Source organism: Pecten maximus, chromosome 3 (genome assembly GCF_902652985.1).
Source record: "Pecten maximus chromosome 3, xPecMax1.1, whole genome shotgun sequence".
Classification (NCBI taxonomy): domain Eukaryota; kingdom Metazoa; phylum Mollusca; class Bivalvia; order Pectinida; family Pectinidae; genus Pecten; species Pecten maximus.
Genome location: NC_047017.1, coordinates 50,967,768 through 50,987,964, shown reverse-complemented (window position 1 = coordinate 50,987,964; position 20,197 = coordinate 50,967,768). Strand labels below are relative to the sequence as shown.

General features: G+C 36.5%; 1 protein-coding gene across 2 annotated transcripts in view; it reads right to left on the bottom strand.

Moving 5' to 3' along the window:
- Positions 1 to 3,000: 3,000 nt before the first annotated feature.
- LOC117324490 (galectin-9-like) overlaps positions 3,001 to 20,197 on the bottom strand; it is a 34,046-nt gene continuing 16,849 nt past the window's right edge. Inside the window, exons 9-13 of one of the 2 annotated variants that reach the window (XM_033880370.1) lie at positions 18,345 to 18,389; positions 11,269 to 11,361; positions 9,288 to 9,376; positions 7,322 to 7,538; positions 3,001 to 6,902 (exon numbers count right to left, since the gene is read on the bottom strand). In XM_033880370.1, the coding sequence (XP_033736261.1) occupies positions 6,786 to 6,902; positions 7,322 to 7,538; positions 9,288 to 9,376; positions 11,269 to 11,361; positions 18,345 to 18,389 (561 nt within the window). In that variant the 3' untranslated portion in view covers positions 3,001 to 6,785. The remainder of the gene's footprint in view (positions 6,903 to 7,321; positions 7,539 to 9,287; positions 9,377 to 11,268; positions 11,362 to 18,344; positions 18,390 to 20,197) is intronic. The other variant, XM_033880371.1, reaches the window with a different exon arrangement.

The window sequence follows — 20,197 nt, the reverse complement described above, 5'->3', positions numbered from 1 at the left end:
TCAGATCTCCTTTGTCCAATAATGTTCCAGACTTAATTTCATCAAAATCCATTCAGGACTAGAAGGGATTAAAGGATTTACCTCAATTTCCCCTAGTGGGCCCCGTGGGAGTCATATGCTTCATTTATACAACATCAGATCTCCCTTGTCCAATAATGCTCCAGACTACATTTCATCAAAATCCATTCAGGCGTTCAAGACCAGTAGGGATTACCTAAATTACCCCTATTGGTCCCTGCCTCTCCAGCCCCAGGGGAGCCACACCCTCTGTTTATACAACATTAGATCTTCTTTGCCAAATATTGCTCTAGACCAAATTTTATCAAAATCCATTTAGGCATTCAGGACTAGTAGGGATTTTAAAGAAATTTGGATAGAGGGGCAACAGACGCTGCACCATGACATAGGCTCACCAACCCTTCGAGCCAGGTGAGCTAAAAATGTGATATGAACATCATCTAACCCTTCAGATTAACAAACGGCTGTGTTCACAGTAAATGAGCAACTCTGGGGGACTATTTCTATATGCCACCAATGAGTGGTTGAATACTCACTAAAGACAAGAGATCCCAGAGGGATCTTGGCGCCCACCATTGAATGATCTTTATAGGTTCCATTGATCGATTGATTGATCTTTTCTCTACTTTTCCATTCCTCTAAGTCTTACTAATCTGTGTAAATTCAGAAACAGCCCTCTATAGCTAGTACTTTTCAAACAAGGGGAACCTATATATAAAATTTAAGATTTAGCGATAATGGCTGTCTGTCGGCCATGCTGTTTTCTGATTGGTCCCAATATGCAAAACTAGGCACTGAGGGGAACCTACATATGAAATTTGAGAAAGATCCCTTCAGTACTTTCACAGAAATAGCGATGACAAACTTCAATTGTCAAAATACAAGATGTCTACCTGTCGGCCATGTTGTTTTCCGATTGGTCTCAAAATGCAATATGCATAACTAGGCACCAAGAGGAACCTACATATGAAATTTGAGAAAGATCCCTTCAGTACTTTCCGAGAAATAGCGATAACAATCTTCAATTGTCAAAATCCAAGACGGCTGCCTGTCGGCCATGTTGTTTTCCGATTGGTCTCAAAATGCAATATGCATAACTAGGCAGCAAGAGGAACCTACATATGAAATTTGAGAAAGATCCCTTAAGTATTTCCTGAGAAATAGCGATAACAAACTTCAATTGTCAAAATCCAAGATGGCTGCCTGTCGGCCATGTTGTTTTCCGATTGGTCTCAAAATGCTATATGCATAACTAGGAACCAAGAGGAACCTACATATGAAATTTGAGAAAGATCCCTTCAGTACTTTCCGAGAAATAGCGATAACAATCTTCAATTGTCAAAATCCAAGATGGCTGCCTGTCGGCCATGTTGTTTTCCGATTGGTCTCAAAATGCAATATGCATAACTAGGCACCAAGAGGAACCTACATATGAAATTTGAGAAAGATCCCTTCAGTACTTCCTGAGAAATAGCGATAACAAACTTCAATTGTCAAAATCCAAGATGGCTGCCTGTCGGCCATGTTGTTTTCTGATTGGTCTCAAAATGCAATATGCATAACTAGGCATCAAGAGGAATCTACATATGAAATTTGAGAAAGATCCCTTCAGTACTTCCTGAGAAATAGCGATAACAAACTTCAATAGTCAAAATCCAAGATGGCTGCCTGTCGGCCATGTTGTTTTCCGATTGGTCTCAAAATGCAATATGCATAACTTGGCACCAAGAGGAACCTACATATGAAATTTGAGAAAGATCCCTTCAGTACTTTCTGGGAAATAGCGATAACAAACTTCAATTGTCAAAATCCAAGATGACTGCCTGTCGGCCATGTTGTTTTCCGATTGGTCTCAAAATGCAATATGCATAACTAGGCACCAAGGGGAACTTACATATGAAATTTGAGAAAGATCCCTTCAGTACTTTCTGAGAAATAGCGATAACAAACTTCAATTGTCAAAATCCAAGATGGCTGCCTGTCGACCATGTTGTTTTTCGATTGGTCTCAAAATGCAATACGCATAACTAGGCAAAGAGGAACCTACATATGAAATTTGAGAAAGATCCCTTCAGTACTTCTTGAGAAATAGCGATAACAAACTTCAATTGTCAAAATCCAAGATGGCTGCCTGTCGGCCATGTTGTTTTCCGATTGGTCTCAAAATGCAATATGCATAACTAGGCATCAAGAGGAACCTACATATGAAATTTGAGAAAGATCCCTTCAGTACTTTCTGGGAAATAGCGATAACAAACTTCAATTGTCAAAATCCAAGATGGCTGCCTGTCGGCCATGTTGTTTTCCGATTGGTCTCAAAATGCAATATGCATAACTAGGCACCAAGGGGAACCTACATATGAAATTTGAGAAAGATCCCTTCAGTACTTTCTGAGAAATAGCGATAACAAACTTCAATTGTCAAAATCCAAGATGGCTGCCTGTCGGCCATGTTGTTTTCCGATTGGTCTCAAAATGCAATATGCATAACTAGGCACCAAGGGGAACCTACATATGAAATTTGAGAAAGATCCCTTCAGTACTTTCTGAGAAATAGCGATAACAAACTTCAATTGTCAAAATCCAAGATGGCTGCCTGTTGGCCATGTTGTTTTCCGATTGGTCTCAAAATGCTATATGCATAACTAGGCACCAAGGGGAACCTACATATGAAATTTGAGAAAGATCCCTTCAGTACTTTCTGAGAAATAGCGATAACAAACTTCAATTGTCAAAATCCAAGATGGCTGCCTGTCGGCCATGTTGTTTTCCGATTGGTCTCAAAATGCAATATGCATAACTAGGCACCAAGAGGAACCTACATATGAAATTTGAGAAAGATCCCTTCAGTACTTCCCGAGGATTAGCGATAACAAGAATTGTTTACGGACGGACGGAGGACGGACGACGGACCACGGACGCAGGGCGATTTGAATAGCCCACCATCATCAGATGGTGGGCTAAAAATACAAGGACAAACCATTAACAATGAACTAAATCAAATTTTATTTGATTATAAAGAATCAACTGATTATAATGTTCATGTACATTAAATACTAAAAATATATCCAGTTTCCAATGGACACCACAATAGTTATATCACAAGTCTGATTAAACCTGTCCAGTTTCAAGCTCTCCATATATTGATATAGACTATATGAGATTCGTGTGATACACACACACAAATTGTCTGAAATCATACTTCATTGTTGTCGAAATTTTGTTGTTCCAAACATGTATATACATTTATATATTGATTCAAACTGCAGGAAGAAGTGTTTCTTCAAACACAGAAGCTAATATTCTTTACAAATTTATCCTCAAACACAGAAGCTAATAATCTTTACCAATTTATCCTCAATCACAGAAGCTAATAATCTGAACAAACTTATCCTCAAACACAGAAGCTAATAATCTGAACAAACTTATCCTCAAACACAGAAGCTAATAATCTTTACAAATTTATCCTCAAACACAGAAGCTAATAATCTTTACAAATTTATCCTCAAACACAGAAGCTAATAATCTTTACAAATTTATCCTCAAACACAAAAGCTAATAATCTTTACCAATTTATCCTCAATCACAGAAGCTAATAATCTTTACAAATTTATCCTCAAACACAGAAGCTAATAATCTTTACCAATTTATTATAAGTGATTATTGATTGTATCCCTATAACAACTGTACAATCTTATCGTACCAACTCCTTCATCCTCATCTAGATTCTGAACAATTAAGTCCAACTCCCCCATCCTCATCTAGATTCTGAACAATTAAGTACATTTCATTACTAAAGACCCTCAACAGATGAGAGAAATATATTTCCTTAACAATGACACATTTTGGGTGCAAATGTATCCACATCTTAAATTCTTAAAATTTTAACACTATACACTGGTTGCTCTTCAGATATCATAATTGGGGATACAGATATGTATATGATTTATCAAAACATGTGCCTCATGCACAAAACTTGATACTTATTTATATCTTCATATCAAGTTTATATCTAAGTGTATATTTAAATGCTTCCAGTAGACAACACTACATACCTACATGTCGTATTGCACTTATATTTTATTATATATCGTTAAAGCTATGAATCTCGACTGGTACTTTATCATCCTCAGACATTTACATTATGTAGCAGCTTTAATGTTGTATATTGTAAATCAGACCCACATATATACCAACAAGTCTATCTAGTGAACTTACTTAATATTACAATGACTTAATTCAACAATACAAGTCCATGTTGGTTTCTATCTCTATAATAGAATAGAATGCTAGTAAGGTCACTTAATCTATAAAGGTCATTTTTATATCAAGGTCACCTCTCTATCAAGGTCACTTCTCTATCAAGGTCACTTCTCAATCAAGGTCACCTCTCTATCAAGGTCACTTCTCCATCAAGGTCACCTCTCTATCAAGGTCACTTCTCCATCAAGGTCACCTCTCTATCAAGGTCACTTCTCTATCAAAGTCACCTCTCTATCAAGGTCACTTCTCTATCAAAGTCACTTGTCTATTAAGGTCAATTTGTCTATCACGGTCACTTTGACTATTAAGGTCACTTTGTCTATTTAGGTCACTTTTATTGTCTGTGAAGGTCTGCTCTCTATGAATGTCACTTTTATATCAAGGTCACTAGTCTATCAAAATCTTTTATCAAGGTCACTTGTCCAATTGTCTATTACAGCTATCTCTTTATCAAGGTCACTTGTCCGATTTTCTGTTACAGCTATCTCTCTATCTAGGTCACATGTCCGTTACAGCCATCTCTCTATCGAGACCTTCTGTCTTTGTGTTTACTTTTTAGTATAACATATCAAAAATAAGCACAACCATAAAAGTTCTATACCTATAAATGGTCAGAGTAATTATTGATTAAGATTGGAAATAATACAAATATCACAAATATCAGGGGAAACAAATAATGATCTACCACCCCAACATATTCGTTGAAGGAGGACTGAAGACTATTAAACAGTGATCATAGAAATTTCTATTTGTACAGCAAATCACCTATCAATTACTGTCAGCCAAATTGGCTCCAAAACTTGGGGCATGGAAGACATCAGTACAAATTATTGGAATTGATTGTTAATACAATTTATGTTTTTAAGTAGAAAAGTTATCAACAAATTACACAAGAAATAAAACACATCAGATTAGTAATCAAAACGACACATCAAAACCCTTCCCCATCATCTAACTACAGATCAAAACAAACACAGAAATCATTTTTAGTAATAAGAATACCAGTATACAATATACATATTCACTACATCTGATACAAACTTTATTTTTTATTCTTATATATATGTAAGCAACTTAAAAAAGCTGAATGCTAAATGAATACAGTACATGTACTATTATTCTATTATAAGACCTGAACAGGCATAAGAATGGGGCATCAGTGCCAAGAAAATCATATACATAGCTATATATAGGTATACTTTACTCTGTACTTGTAATGTATATAAGGTACAGATCATACACAGTAAGCATCACACATCTTTACTGTGGAGAAACTTCCATCACAGAAGAGTGGACGGCCTGAGTCCATTATATCTCCCCATCCTGAAACCTGAAAAATGACTTATACACAAATAAAAACATGGCTTACTTAAGCCAACTACTCAACATGGTGACAGAGGCTGAATTAATCACGGCAACACAGGTCTCGTCCCTCAAAGTTACACATGACATGTAGGATTCTGAGGACATTTAAAATAATATGGCACGATTGATCACCTTACCAGCCCAGGAACTGAAAACAACAGCAGAATGAAAATAATATGGTATGATCCATCATTATAAATATTCATGGCCGCCAGTGAGTCCAGGCTTCCAGGCTAATATAATGGCACATAACTCCAAAACTCAGGAACTCCTGACAATGTAATATAACATGGTTCTGGGCAAGAACAAATCAGATTTTCTGAATTCATTACATTAAAAAAAACACAGAAGTGTACATAGATAACACATGCTACCCTGGTATATACAATATGTTTTGTGCAATTTTAAGGGGAATGATTCAAACAGCATTTTTTTTATTATCATTATTTAAAAAAAAAAACAAGCAGCTTTGATTTTGATTTTCTTTCTTGGGTGTTGACATAGAATTCCTATACTTTGATATGAAGTGAAATTTGATATTCAAATTCTTAAACAAGACAAGATGCTCAATGGGCCTGCATCAACCTCATCAATGTCAGGTTTCACCCTATGAACCTTCCAGCCAAATATCTTCATTCTAGGACTTTTTGTTTGTCAGAAGAAGCTGGGAGGACGACAGACAACAGGTGATGAACGACAGACGATGGATGAATGATGCATCATGGCATACACATGTAAGCTCACACGCCCTTCTGTTACCTCAGCTTAAATTGTAAATATTTCTTAACAGATCATATAAGTCCACAATAAAATTTGTATATGAATTTTTCTAAATGGACTAAATGGACTAAAGAAACTAAAAATATGAACTAAAATTGAGACTACTGGAATATTCAATTATTTTGGCAAGGATTCTTTGATACAGATGTATGAAACATTTAAAAAAAAATACACTGGCTTGTGTGTTGATAACCTCAGGAAATGTTCTAAATGTAAAACTTCCTGCAAATTTGGTAAATTAAAAAACTTAAAATGTCAGAAAAAAGAAGAGTTATTCAGCATAGCTGAAATGGAGATGTTGGAATTTAGATCCATTCCTCACTGGAACATGACTTGTGTCAGTGTCAGATCGCCATTCCTCACTGGAACCTGACTTGTGTCAGTGTCAGATCGCCATCGATCTTCAGGGTACTGTAGCGTGCCGGAGGGTGAAGACGGTGCTTGAACTCCAGAAAGTGTGCATTGTTGATAGCAACCTGTAATTAAAATCAGGAGTCAACGGAGACTTTGTCTCAAGTGACCTAAAATTATATATGAAGAACTTTCTGAGAAATAACAACTGTCTAAATCCAAAATGGCCACCTGTCTGGTATCATTTAAAAGGTCTGATCAGTCTCAAAACTGAACTTGTACAACTATGGACCAGCAGGAATATACATATCAAATTTGAGAATTTTTTCTGGTATTTATTCAGAAATATCTTTAGCAACCAAGGACGAAGGGAGATTTGAACAGCCACCCATCTAAAAACCTACATTTTTGTATTACAAATTAGCAAGGTTAAACAATATCTGAGTGTGTTGAAATATGGAATCATTGATGTTCTAATCATTATTACCTTACTCTTTGAAGCAGGTGAGCTATCAAAGTTGAATATAAATTTGATCACAGTTACCTTAAAACAGGCTGGTTCTACAAGAATGATCAAGTCAAATGAAGATTGAACACTGAAGGGAAAGAATGGAATGCTTCTTTCCTCCGATCCCCAGGTCCCTCGGGACTTGTGATTCCGCACAACGACATTCACATCTCTTCCAAAACGAAATCTCACGTCCATATGGAAAGCAACATCACAGTTTTCCAGAGTTCCTTCTTGGAGATTGACATTAAACCTGTAATATAAAACGTTTGACAATGATTCCTCGAGGATATCTTGGTATTTTGAGTTTACTGATAAGTAACCATGCCAATCTGTTTATAGGCTACGTATATCCCAATTACATACAGTCAATTCTCTAGTTACAGACAGGAGTTCCAGTCTATTTCAGTAAATTTCAGTGCAAAATATTTGGAACTGGAGGTTTATAGAACAGGAAATTCCTTGCTAATGTGTTCTATCCTTAAATCTGATTTGTATACAGAAAAGCAGGCTGAAATTACTTACAAATATAAGCAAAACAAAGACTGAATGGAAGTAATATTAACAAATATCTCTAGTTTGTCAAGACTTTCCGCACCAGACATCTTTTTTTATCCCTATGACTGATCTGATTAACTGATGCTGTTAGTTTTCAAATATTTATTGCATTTTAACACCTGTGGTCACAAAAAAACACTTCAAATATCAAAACTTTTTATGTTGTATCACAATGTAAGAATGATTCAATGAAACAGAGATTGCATTTTTGAGATACATGACTGAATTAATATCATACTAGGAACGTACCATAACAAGAGGCCCAGAGGGCCTGCATCCCTCACCTGATATATAGTAAAAATGTTTTCTAAGCAGAAACAATACTTTTCTTAATATAAGAAGAGTTTTTTTTACAGTATCAAAGGTGTTCACATCTTGCCAGAATCATGTAGAGTAGTTGTAACTTGAGAACACCTGTCCCCCAGTATATGTAGGTGATGAAACTTTAGAATACCTGTCCCCCAGTACATGTAGGTGTTGTAACTTTAGAACACCTGTCCCCCAGTACATGTAGATGTTGTTACTTTAGAACACCTGTCCCCCAGTACATGTAGGTGATGTAACTTTAGAACACCTGTCCCCCAGTACATGTAGGTGTTGTAACTTTAGAACACCTGTCCCCCAGTACATGTAGGTGTTGTAACTTTAGAACACCTGTCCCCCAGTACATGTAGGTGTTGTAACTTTAGAACACCTGTCCCCAGTACATGTAGGTGCTGTAACTTTAGAATACCTGTCCCCCAGTACATGTAGGTGATGTAACTTTAGAACACCTGTCCCCAGTACATGTAGGTGATGTAACTTTAGAATACCTGTCCCCCAGTACATGTAGGTGTTGTAACTTTAGAACACCTGTCCCCCAGTACATGTAGGTGTTGTAACTTTAGAATACCTGCCCCCAGTACATGTAGGTGATGTAACTTTAGAATACCTGCCCCATGTAGGTGATGTAACTTTAGAATACCTGTCCTCCGGTACATGTAGGTAATGTAACTTTAGAACACCTGTCCCCCAGTACATGTAGGTGATGTAACTTTAGAATACCTGTCCCCCAGTACATGTAGGTGTTGTAACTTTAGAATACCTGTCCCCCAGTACATGTAGGTGATGTAACTTTAGAACACCTGTCCCCAGTACATGTAGGTGATGTAACTTTAGAATACCTGTCCCCCAGTACATGTAGGTGTTGTAACTTTAGAATACCTGTCCCCCAGTACATGTAGGTGATGTAACTTTAGAACACCTGTCCCCCAGTACATCTAGGTGTTGTAACTTTAGAATACCTGCCCCATAGTTCATGTAGGTGTTGTAACTTTAGAATACCTGCCCCATAGTTCATGTAGGTGTTGTAACTTTAGAATACCTGCCCCCAGTATATGTAGGTGATGAAACTTTAGAATACTTGCCATCGGTGGATAGAAACTAATTTCATGGCTTACATTACCTGCTTGGCATCGAAGCCAGATTACCCATGATATAGATCATCTTTCCAGGAACAGCACCGCCTGGGATTCCAGAAAGGAAAGGCACAGACTGGAAATATAGTCCATATTAAGGATCAGCATAAACTATTCATTTTTTGTTTTAACTAATCCATATCTTACTGTTCTAGTTAAAAGGGTACAATAATTGTAAACAATCTGACAATCTGATTTTTAATTGCTTTTGATCAGTTCTTGTCAATGATTTATGATTACAAGGTATATTAAATTTATACACCACTCAAATCAACTGGCATTCATATCAACTATAAATGTAACAACTGTTGACACCATAAACATTCCCTGGATTGAAGTATTTTAAAAGGTGGCAAATTATATGATGAACTTCTGATGGAATAATTAGGTCAACATTCATACAGTAACACCTGTATTAAAAATAACAGCTACTGAATATGACCATTATATAACGGACTAAATAATCTCTGTCAAGGAATTATTGAAGAGATAGACAAAAGTGACATTGGGGATTTGAGCTTACAGATATGTATTGATAAAATAAATGATATTTATTTCCATTGAGTTAACTTAATTGTCAGGCCAGAGAATACTAGCTGTTAAAGACATATTGAGAGTGAGCTGACAGTTATGTATTGATAAAATAAATGACATTCATTTCCATTGAGTTCATGACAGGAAAAAATGGCAGGACTCAATCTTGGATCTGATCTCCAAAAAACCATAGGTGATCTAACAATGTAACTGTATTCTCTCTTCAATAGTGACTCGCCTAGTGTAACTTTGATAAAGAAACTATGTTCCTAGTCACAGGTATTTATATGTACATTTTTGTATTTACATAAGATATTCTCAGCCACAGGTATTTACATAAGATATTCTCAGTCACAGGTATTTACATATATTTACATAAGATATTCTCAGCCACAGGTATTTACATAAGATATTCTCAGTCACAGATATTTACATAAGATATTCTCAGTCACAGATATTTACATCAGATATTCTCAGTCACATGCATTTACATCAGATATTCTCAGTCACATATATTTACATATATTTACATAATATATTCTCAGTCAGAGGTTTTTACATAAGATATTCTCAGTCACAGATATTTACATGTATTTACATCAGATATTCTCGGATGATTTCCTAATGACGTAATTCTATGTTTGGACCATTAATGATTTGTACTTACAGGGTTGTAAATGATGGGTTGGTTCTGTAGGACAGGTGTATTTAACGGTTTGTACATACAGGGTTGTAAATGATGGGTTGGTTCTGTAGGACAGTTGTATTTAACGGTTTGTACTTACAGGGTTGTAAATGATTGGCTGGTTCTGTAGGACAGTTGTATTTAACGGTTCGTACTTACAAGGTTGTAAATGATTGGCTGGTTCTGTAGGACAGGTGTATTTAACGGTTTGTACTTACAGGGTTGTAAATGATTGGCTGGTTCTGTAGGACAGGTGTATTTAACAGTTCGTACTTACAGGGTTGTAAATGATCGGCTGGTTCTGTAGGACAGTTGTATTTAACGGTTCGTACTTACAGGGTTGTAAATGATGGGCTGGTTCTGTAGGACAGTTGTATTTAACAGTTTGTACTTACAGGGTTGTAAATGATGGGCTGGTTCTGTAAGACAGTTGTATTTAACAGTTTGTACTTACAGGGTTGTAAATGATCGGCTGGTTCTGTAGGACAGTTGTATTTAACAGTTTGTACTTACAGGGTTGTAAATGATCGGCTGGTTCTGTAGGACAGTTGTATTTAACAGTTTGTACTTACAGGGTTGTAAATGATGGGCTGGTTCTGTAGGACAGGTGTATTTAACAGTTTGTACTTACAGGGTTGTAAATGATCGGCTGGTTCTGTAGGACAGGTGTATTTAACAGTTTGTACTTACAGGGTTGTAAATGATCGGCTGGTTCTGTAGGACAGGTGTATTTAACGGTTTGTACTTACAGGGTTGTAAATGATGGGCTGGTTCTGTAGGACAGTTGTATTGGACGGTGGGTATGCCACTCCTGTTCCATAACTTGGAGTTGCACTAGAAGGCTTCAGAGATAAAAAAAATACTCAATTAACATATTAATTATCTTACTTAACTCCATAACAAGTAAAAAATCACCAGCTCCCCTCCCTCTCCCAATCATGATATCCCGCTATATAAATATTATCCTGAAGGCATATTCAAATGTCTTATAGAAATATGTTTATTCCTACAAATCATATTTCTTGTGCAAAAAAACCTTGACGGATAACCTTGACGGATTAAAAGAGAAAGCCATGCACCCTCAGATAAGATTTTACTGGACACCCCCCATAAATCATTACTTATCCAGTTGTCACTGGAGGATGTGTAAACTTTTTGTTATTTTGGCACTGACCAATCCAAAGGAAGGTAAGAATTCCAGATAAATGTGACAACTTACAACCTATAAACTTGTACATAACACAGTAACACATGTTACATTGATGTAATTAATGTAAACTCATTTCTCTTTCAGATGGAAGTATAAGCCTTTCTTTAGAACTGATCTGCAAAATATCTGAAAGCTGAAACTAATTTTATTATTATGTTTATGACCAAAGTTGATACACCAAGTCAAAACAATTTTGAAGCAAAATATGGATTATAAACATGCAATCTCGGCTTGATGTCTCAATTTCTAGCTTAAAACAAATAACAAAAGTCATTGTTTTAAAGCCATGCATTTCTAAATTAGCTCTATTAAAAGTAAAAGCATATATACAATGGTCAGCATCAGCACTCAAAACAATAAAATTGGAGATAAACAGTCGATTCTGAAAATAACAATCTATTGGTCTTTCAAAGAAAGAGAGTTCTTAGTTCTACCATTTAATGCAGATCCACTCATAAATTATGGAAGGATTTGTACATAGTCATGTGTACCTAACCTCCTTGAGACCAAGGGAGGAAGGATCTTAATTTGGATTAAAGCTTTAACCAATTTGCAATAGATTCCACATTAATAAAATGTACAAAATACAATATCTACCTGGACATGTTATTATGTTTCATATCTAAGTGTCACCATAGTACCGTCAGCTCATTAATGTGTTCATTCAAAAGGTACAATGTTGTCAATTACAGTATCCAGAAATTATCAAAATGGCTGATGTGTTGGATGTTTGATGTGTTTTTCTGCCTTGATTACCTTATGATGACGTAAAAACATCTAGAATCATCAAGGTACAGTACAACCTGTCTAATCTGGACGTCACCTGGCCCGCAATATTTGGGTGGTTTGCAGGTAAGGAAATTAGCAAGTATTCCTGACTACTGCTACATTGCTCAATGGGTAATTACAAATTTTCTTGTTATTACTTTTTCTTTCCGATATGTTTCCACTTCAGACCAGTACTTTTGAAAAAGAACTTGCCCAACAGACCAGTGATATAAAAAGTCATGACCTAGACCCTGTGAGGGGGACTACATTAAGATTGTTACTATACTATATCAGCTTGGAACAATTGTTCACTCTGTTCAGGACAACATATGACAATGTTCACTGTTCGGGACTACATATGACAATGTTCACTGTTCGGGACTACATATGACATTGTTCACTCTGTTCGGGACTACATATGAAAATGTTCACTCTGTTTGGGACTACATATGACATTGTTCATTCTGTTCAGGACTACATATGACATTGTTCACTCTGTTCAGGACTACATATGACAATGTTCACTGTTCAGGACTACACATGACATTGTTCACTCTGTTTGGGACTACATATGACATTGTTCATTCTGTTCAGGACTACATATGACATTGTTCACTCTGTTCGGGACTACATATGACATTGTTCACTGTTCAGGACTACATATGACAATGTTCACTGTTCAGGACTACATATGACATTGTTCACTGTTCAGGACTACATATGACATTGTTCACTGTTCAGGACTACACATGACATTGTTCACTCTGTTCAGGACTACATATGACATTGTTCACTCTGTTCGGGACTACACATGACATTGTTCACTCTGTTCAGGACTACATATGACATTGTTCACTCTGTTCGGGACTATATATGACATTGTTCACTCTGTTTGGGACTACATATGACAATGTTCACACTGTTCAGGACTACATATGACATTATTCACTCTGTTCGGGACTAGATATGACATTGTTCACTCTGTTCGGGACGACATATGACAATGTTCACTCTGTTTGGGACTACATATGACAATGTGTTTGAAGTGGGTAGCACATCTACATACAATTTATAATGTCAACCTATATTACTTAAATGCTAATCTTATTTTAGTGTCCTCACTAAAAGCATTGTCCAAATAATAATTGCAGTGTGTTAATTACAATTTCTCTATATAATTGTTTTCACTGCATTTAATATTGTTGCATTTGGTGCATCAATTTATCATTGTGCTAGTCCACTTTATCATTGTGCCAGTCCACTTTATCATTGTACTAGTCCACTTTATCATTGTACTAGTCCACTTTATCATTGTGCTAGTCCACTTTATCATTGTGCTAGTCCACTTTATCATTGTGCTAGTCCACTTTATCATTGTACTAGTCCACTTTATCATTGTACTAGTCCACTTTATCATTGTACTCTAAGTCCACTTTATCATTGTGCTAGTCCACTTTATCATTGTGCTAGTCCACTTTATCATTGTGCTAGTCCACTTTATCATTATGCTAGTCCACTTTATCATTGTACTAGTCCACTTTATCATTGTGCTAGTCCACTTTATCATTGTGCTAGTCCATTTTATCATTGTACTAGTCCACTTTATCATTGTGCTAGTCCACTTTATCATTGTGCTAGTCCACTTTATCATTGTGCTAGTCCACTTTATCATTGTGCTAGTCCACTTTATCATTGTACTAGTCCACTTTATCATTGTGCTAGTCCACTTTATCATTGTGCTAGTCCATTTTATCTTTGTACTAGTCCACTTTATCATTGTGCTAGTCCACTTTATCATTGTACTAGTCCACTTTATCATTGTGTTAGTCCACTTTATCATTGTACTAGTCCACTTTATCATTGTGCTAGTCCACTTTATCATTGTACTAGTCCACTTTATCATTGTGCTAGTCCACTTTATCATTGTGCTAGTTCACTTTATCATTGTACTAGTCCACTTTATCATTGTGTTAGTCCACTTTATCATTGTGTTAGTCCACTTCATCATTGTGCTAGTCCACTTCATCATTGTACTAGTCCACTTTATCATTGTACTAGTCCACTTTATCATTGTGCTAGTCCATTTTATCATTGTACTAGTCCACTTTATCATTGTGCTAGTCCACTTTATCATTGTGCTAGTCCACTTTATCATTGTGCTAGTCCACTTTATCATTGTGCTAGTCCACTTTATCATTGTGCTAGTCCATTTTATCTTTGTACTAGTCCACTTTATCATTGTGCTAGTCCACTTTATCATTGTACTAGTCCACTTTATCATTGTGTAAGTCCACTTTATCATTGTACTAGTCCACTTTATCATTGTGCTAGTCCACTTTATCATTGTACTAGTCCACTTTATCATTGTGCTAGTCCACTTTATCATTGTGCTAGTCCACTTTATCTTTGTGCTAGTCCACTTTACATTGTACTAGTCCACTTGATCATTGTGCTAGTCCACTTTATCATTGTGCTAGTCCACTTGATCATTGTGCTAGTCCACTTTATCATTGTGCTAGTCCACTTTACATTGTACTAGTCCACTTCATCATTGTGCTAGTCTACTTTATCATTGTGCTAGTCCACTTTATCATTGTACTAGTCCACTTCATCATTGTGCTAGTCCACTTTATCATTGTGCTAGTCCACTTTATCATTGTACTAGTCCACTTTATGATTGTACTAGTCCACTTCATCATTGTGCTAGTCCACTTTATCATTGTGCTAGTCCATTTTATCATTGTGCTAGTCCACTTTATCATTGTACTAGTCCACTTTATCATTGTGCTAGTCCACTTTATCATTGTACTAGTCCACTTTATCTTTGTACTAGTCCACTTTATCATTGTGCTAGTCCACTTTATCATTGTACTAGTCCACTTTATCATTGTACTAGTCCACTTTATCATTGTACTAGTCCACTTTATCTTTATACTAGTCCACTTTATCATTGTACTAGTTCACTTTATCATTGTGCTAGTCCACTTTATCATTGTACTAGTCCACTTTATCATTGTACTAGTCCACTTTATCATTGTGCTAGCTAGTCCACTTTATCATTGTACTTGTCCACTTTATCATTGTGCTAGTCCACTTTATCATTGTGCTAGTCCACTTTATCATTGTGCTAGTCCACTTTATCATTGTGCTAGTCCACTTTATCATTGTACTAGTTCACTTTATCATTGTGCTAGTCCACTTTATCTTTGTGCTAGTCCACTTTATCATTGTGCTAGTCCACTTTATCATTGTGCTAGTCCACTTTATCATTGTGCTAGTCCACTTTATCATTGTGCTAGTCCACTTTATCATTGTGTTAGTCCACTTTATCATTGTACTAGTCCACTTTATCATTGTGCTAGTCCACTTTATCATTGTACTAGTCCACTTTATCATTGTACTAGTTCACTTTATCATTGTACTAGTCCACTTTATCATTGTGCTAGTCCACTTTATCATTGTACTAGTTCACTTTATCATTGTACTAGTCCACTTTATCATTGTGCTAGTCCACTTTATCATTGTACTAGTCCACTTTATCATTGTACTAGTCCACTTTATCATTGTGTTAGTCCACTTTATCATTGTGCTAGTCCACTTCATCATTGTGCTAGTCCACTTTATCATTGTACTAGTCCACTTTATCTTTGTACTAGTCCACTTTATCATTGTGCTAGTCCACTTTATCATTGTACTAGTCCACTTTATCATTGTACTAGTCCACTTTATCATTGTGCTAGTCCACTTTATCATTGTACTAGTCCACTTTATCATTGTACTAGTCCACTTTATCATTGTGCTAGTCCACTTTATCATTGTGCTAGTCCACTTTATCATTGTGCTAGTCCACATTATCATTGTGCTAGTCCACTTTATCATTGTGCTAGTCCACATTATCATTGTGCTAGTCCACTTCATCATTGTGCTAGTCCACTTACTTTCAAATTGGGTATTGTACACAAGACCTTAAGTACAAATAAAACAAGAATTCCACGGAAGTGGATGTGTCGCCTGCACAGGAAGCCAGGATTTGAATTTAGAAAAAAAAACAGCTTGGATATTCATTGTATCTATTCCAAGTATAGTTTGTATGATTTGCCGGATGGATTCCCATACAATGAAAGAACTCACGAATGATAGTAATACCTATATGTTAAACATATAGATCCATTGGTTTTAAGTAAAAACAAAAACATTTTCACGATCTGATTTTATTTCCCTTGGTGAATATTTATAAGCAGAAAAACAACAAATGCACAACATTTAATAAATTTGAGTAGTAATAATAAATTGATATCAAATGTAATCTTTGCACAAAACCCTGTGTGAATTAATTATTATTGCAGTGATTATTCTTAAACCAGTGTTCAGAATATACAGATTTCTCACCTGTTGCCAACTCATCTGATGACTAACATTTAACCCTAGTCCTAATTCTAAAGACGTTATGTACACACATCAATTGGAGTGGTGGATCTAAGAGGTTTTGTAGACATGATGAGTTGATAGCATTTATTGGCTGAAGGGAACTCGAGTTATTGCATGGAAACCAATTTTCTATTAATAGAAACAGTGACCTTGACCTTTGAACCTGAAAAGCAATCCAAGCAAGCACTTTTGGTAAGGAAGCACTGTGTGAAGTTTGAGGTTGATTGGCCAAAGGTAACTCGAGTTATTGCATGGAAACCAATTTTCTATTAATAGAAACAGTGACCTTGACCTTTGACCTTTGAATCTGAAAAGCAATCCCAAGCAAGCACTTTTGGTCAGGAAGCACTGTATGAAGTTTGAGTTTGATTGGCCAAAGGGAACTCAAGTTATTGCACGGACACCATTGTGCGGACAACGAGGCCGCCGACGACACCGAAGACAACGATGACGCCGACATAGTAATACATATATGTCACCTTTTCAAGGCGGAACAAAAAGTACATCAAAAATGATCATCTATACAATGTCCATATCAACCTTCCCTATTTGGGGAGGAAGAATCCTGATGTTGGACTCTTAATTTTGACATGACAATCAGTATAACTTAAAAATAACTTGTAAATTCTATTGAGTCCAGCAAAAAGTCCCATTGAATGTTTTTATAACTCTGCGAATAGAAGTCTACAGTTCAACATGATCAAGCTCCACCATGGAAACTTTGGGAAGCTGCTATTATGAGAAATGATATCATGTTTGGTTAAAATTACATTGTATAATGCTAATATTATAAGAAAGCTGGCAGCCAATTGATCCTGGCTGAATTAAGACACTTGTAGATATTTATGAATTCTTTTCACATTAATTTTAGACTCAACTGAAACAAAATATCTACTCTTTTATTTTAAGAATATATCCATCAATCAAAACACAAACCACACTTTAAGATGACGGAGAGGGTTAGCTGTCTGGAGGGGTAAATGCTGTGTTTCGTCTGTCATGATGTACAACTCAGTATTCTATGTTGGCTGCATATCGAGTGTTTGATATGGTGATCAGATGACACGTTCGTAATACCCCTAGACGACCTCGGTGTGATGTCCTGATCAGATGTGAAAAGGTAAAGAGATCACCTGTCCGTCAACATGGGCTTTCTACAGGTGCTCCACTTACCTTCCACAATAAGACCCCTCTTGTACTTCTATCCATGCCAACAAGGTTAACATAAATTGGTATAACTTGTTTCACATTTGAAAAACAAATACAGTTTTCATTTATATTTGATAAAAGAAGAAAACTTGAGAAGAACTATATGGAAACTATGACCTTATTTTTGTTAACATTTTGTTTCCTCAGAAGACAGCATTTACCCCAATGAGTGTTAGTAGATGTATAAGTGGGAGACGAGGATGATATTACCTGATAAATTGATGCTAGGGATTCATCTACAGATGACCCGGTAGCCTACAGGTAAAATTAGGAAAAATCAAAATTACACCTGTCTCACACAAAACCTGTAATGTCTAAAGTAATTCAAACAGGGGATTCAAGCTAGACCTTGATGGCTACCATCATCTCTCCTTAATTGATTCTTTACAAGTTTGATCTTTTCTCTTCATATATCTGTTGTATAATGCCAACCATGACAGTGATAAATCAATCAAAAGGCAGCTTACTGATGAACTATAAGAACCTCCAGTGTGTTCCCAACTGGCCCTAGTTCACTTGTTTAAGGACAGATGATGGCCCTGGTACAGATCTGGATTAATGTCCTAGTTCACTTGTTTAAGGACAGATGATGGATTAATGTCCTAGTTCACTTGTTTAAGGACAGATGACGGCCCTGGTACAGATCTGGATTAATGTCCTAGTTCACTTGTTTAAGGACAGATGATGGCCCTGGTACAGATCTGGATTAATGTCCTAGTTCACTTGTTTAAGGACAGATGATGGATTAATGTCCTACATTTGTAGTTCACTTGTTTAAGGACAGATGATGGATTAATGTCCTAGTTCACTTGTTTAAGGACAGATGATGGATTAATGTCCTAGTTCACTTGTTTAAGGGCAGATGCTGGATTAATGTCCTAGTTCACTTGTTTAAGGACAGATGATGGCACTGGTACAGATCTGGATTAATGTCCTAGTTCACTTGTTTATGGACAGATGATGGCCCTGGTACAGATCTGGATTAATGTCCTAGTTCACTTGTTTATGGACAGATGATGGCCCTGGTACAGATCTGGATTAATGTCCTAGTTCACTTGTTTAAGGACAGATGACGGCCCTGGTACAGATCTGGATTAATGCCCTAGTTCACTTGTTTAAGGACAGATGATGGATTAATGTCCTAGTTCACTTGTTTAAGGACAGATGATGGATTAATGCCCTAGTTCACTTGTGTAAGGACAGATGATGGATAAAAGTCCAAGTTCACTTGTTTAAGGGCAGATGATGGATTAATGTCCTAGTTCACTTGTTTAAGGACAGATGGTGGCCATGGTACAGATCTGGATTAATGTTCTAGTTCACTTGTTTAAGGACAGATGATGGTTTAATGTCCTAGTTCACTTGTTAAAGGACAGATGATGGCCCTGGTACAGATCTGGATTAATGTCCTAGTTCACTTGTTTAAGGACAGATGATGGCCCTGGTACAGATCTGGATTAATGTCCTAGTTCACTTGTTTAAGGACAAGATGATGGCCCTGGTAAAGGTCTGGACCTGGTAAAGATCTGGACCTGGTACAGATCTGGATAAATGCCCTAGTTCACTTGTTTAAGGTGTTTAAGGACAGATGATGGATTAATGTCCTAGTTCACTTGTTTAAGGACAGATGATGGATTAATGTCCTAGTTCAGTTGTTTAAGGACAGATGATGGCCATGGTACAGATCTGGATTAATGTCCTAGTTCACTTGTGTAAGGACAGATGATGGATTAATGTCCTATTTCACTTGTTTAAGGACAGATGATGGCCCTGATGGCCCTAATACAGATATGGATTAATGTCCTAGTTCACTTGTTTAAGGAGAGATGGATTAATGTCCTAGTTCACTTGTTTAAGGACAGATGATGGCCATGGTACAGATCTGGATTAATGTCCTAGTTCACTTGTTTAAGGACAGATGATGGATTAATGTCCTAGTTCACTTGTTTAAGGACAGATGATGGCCATGGTACAGATCTGGATTAATGTCCTAGTTCACTTGTTTAAGGACAGATGATGGCCCTGGTACAGATCTGGATTAATGTCCTAGTTCACTTGTTTAA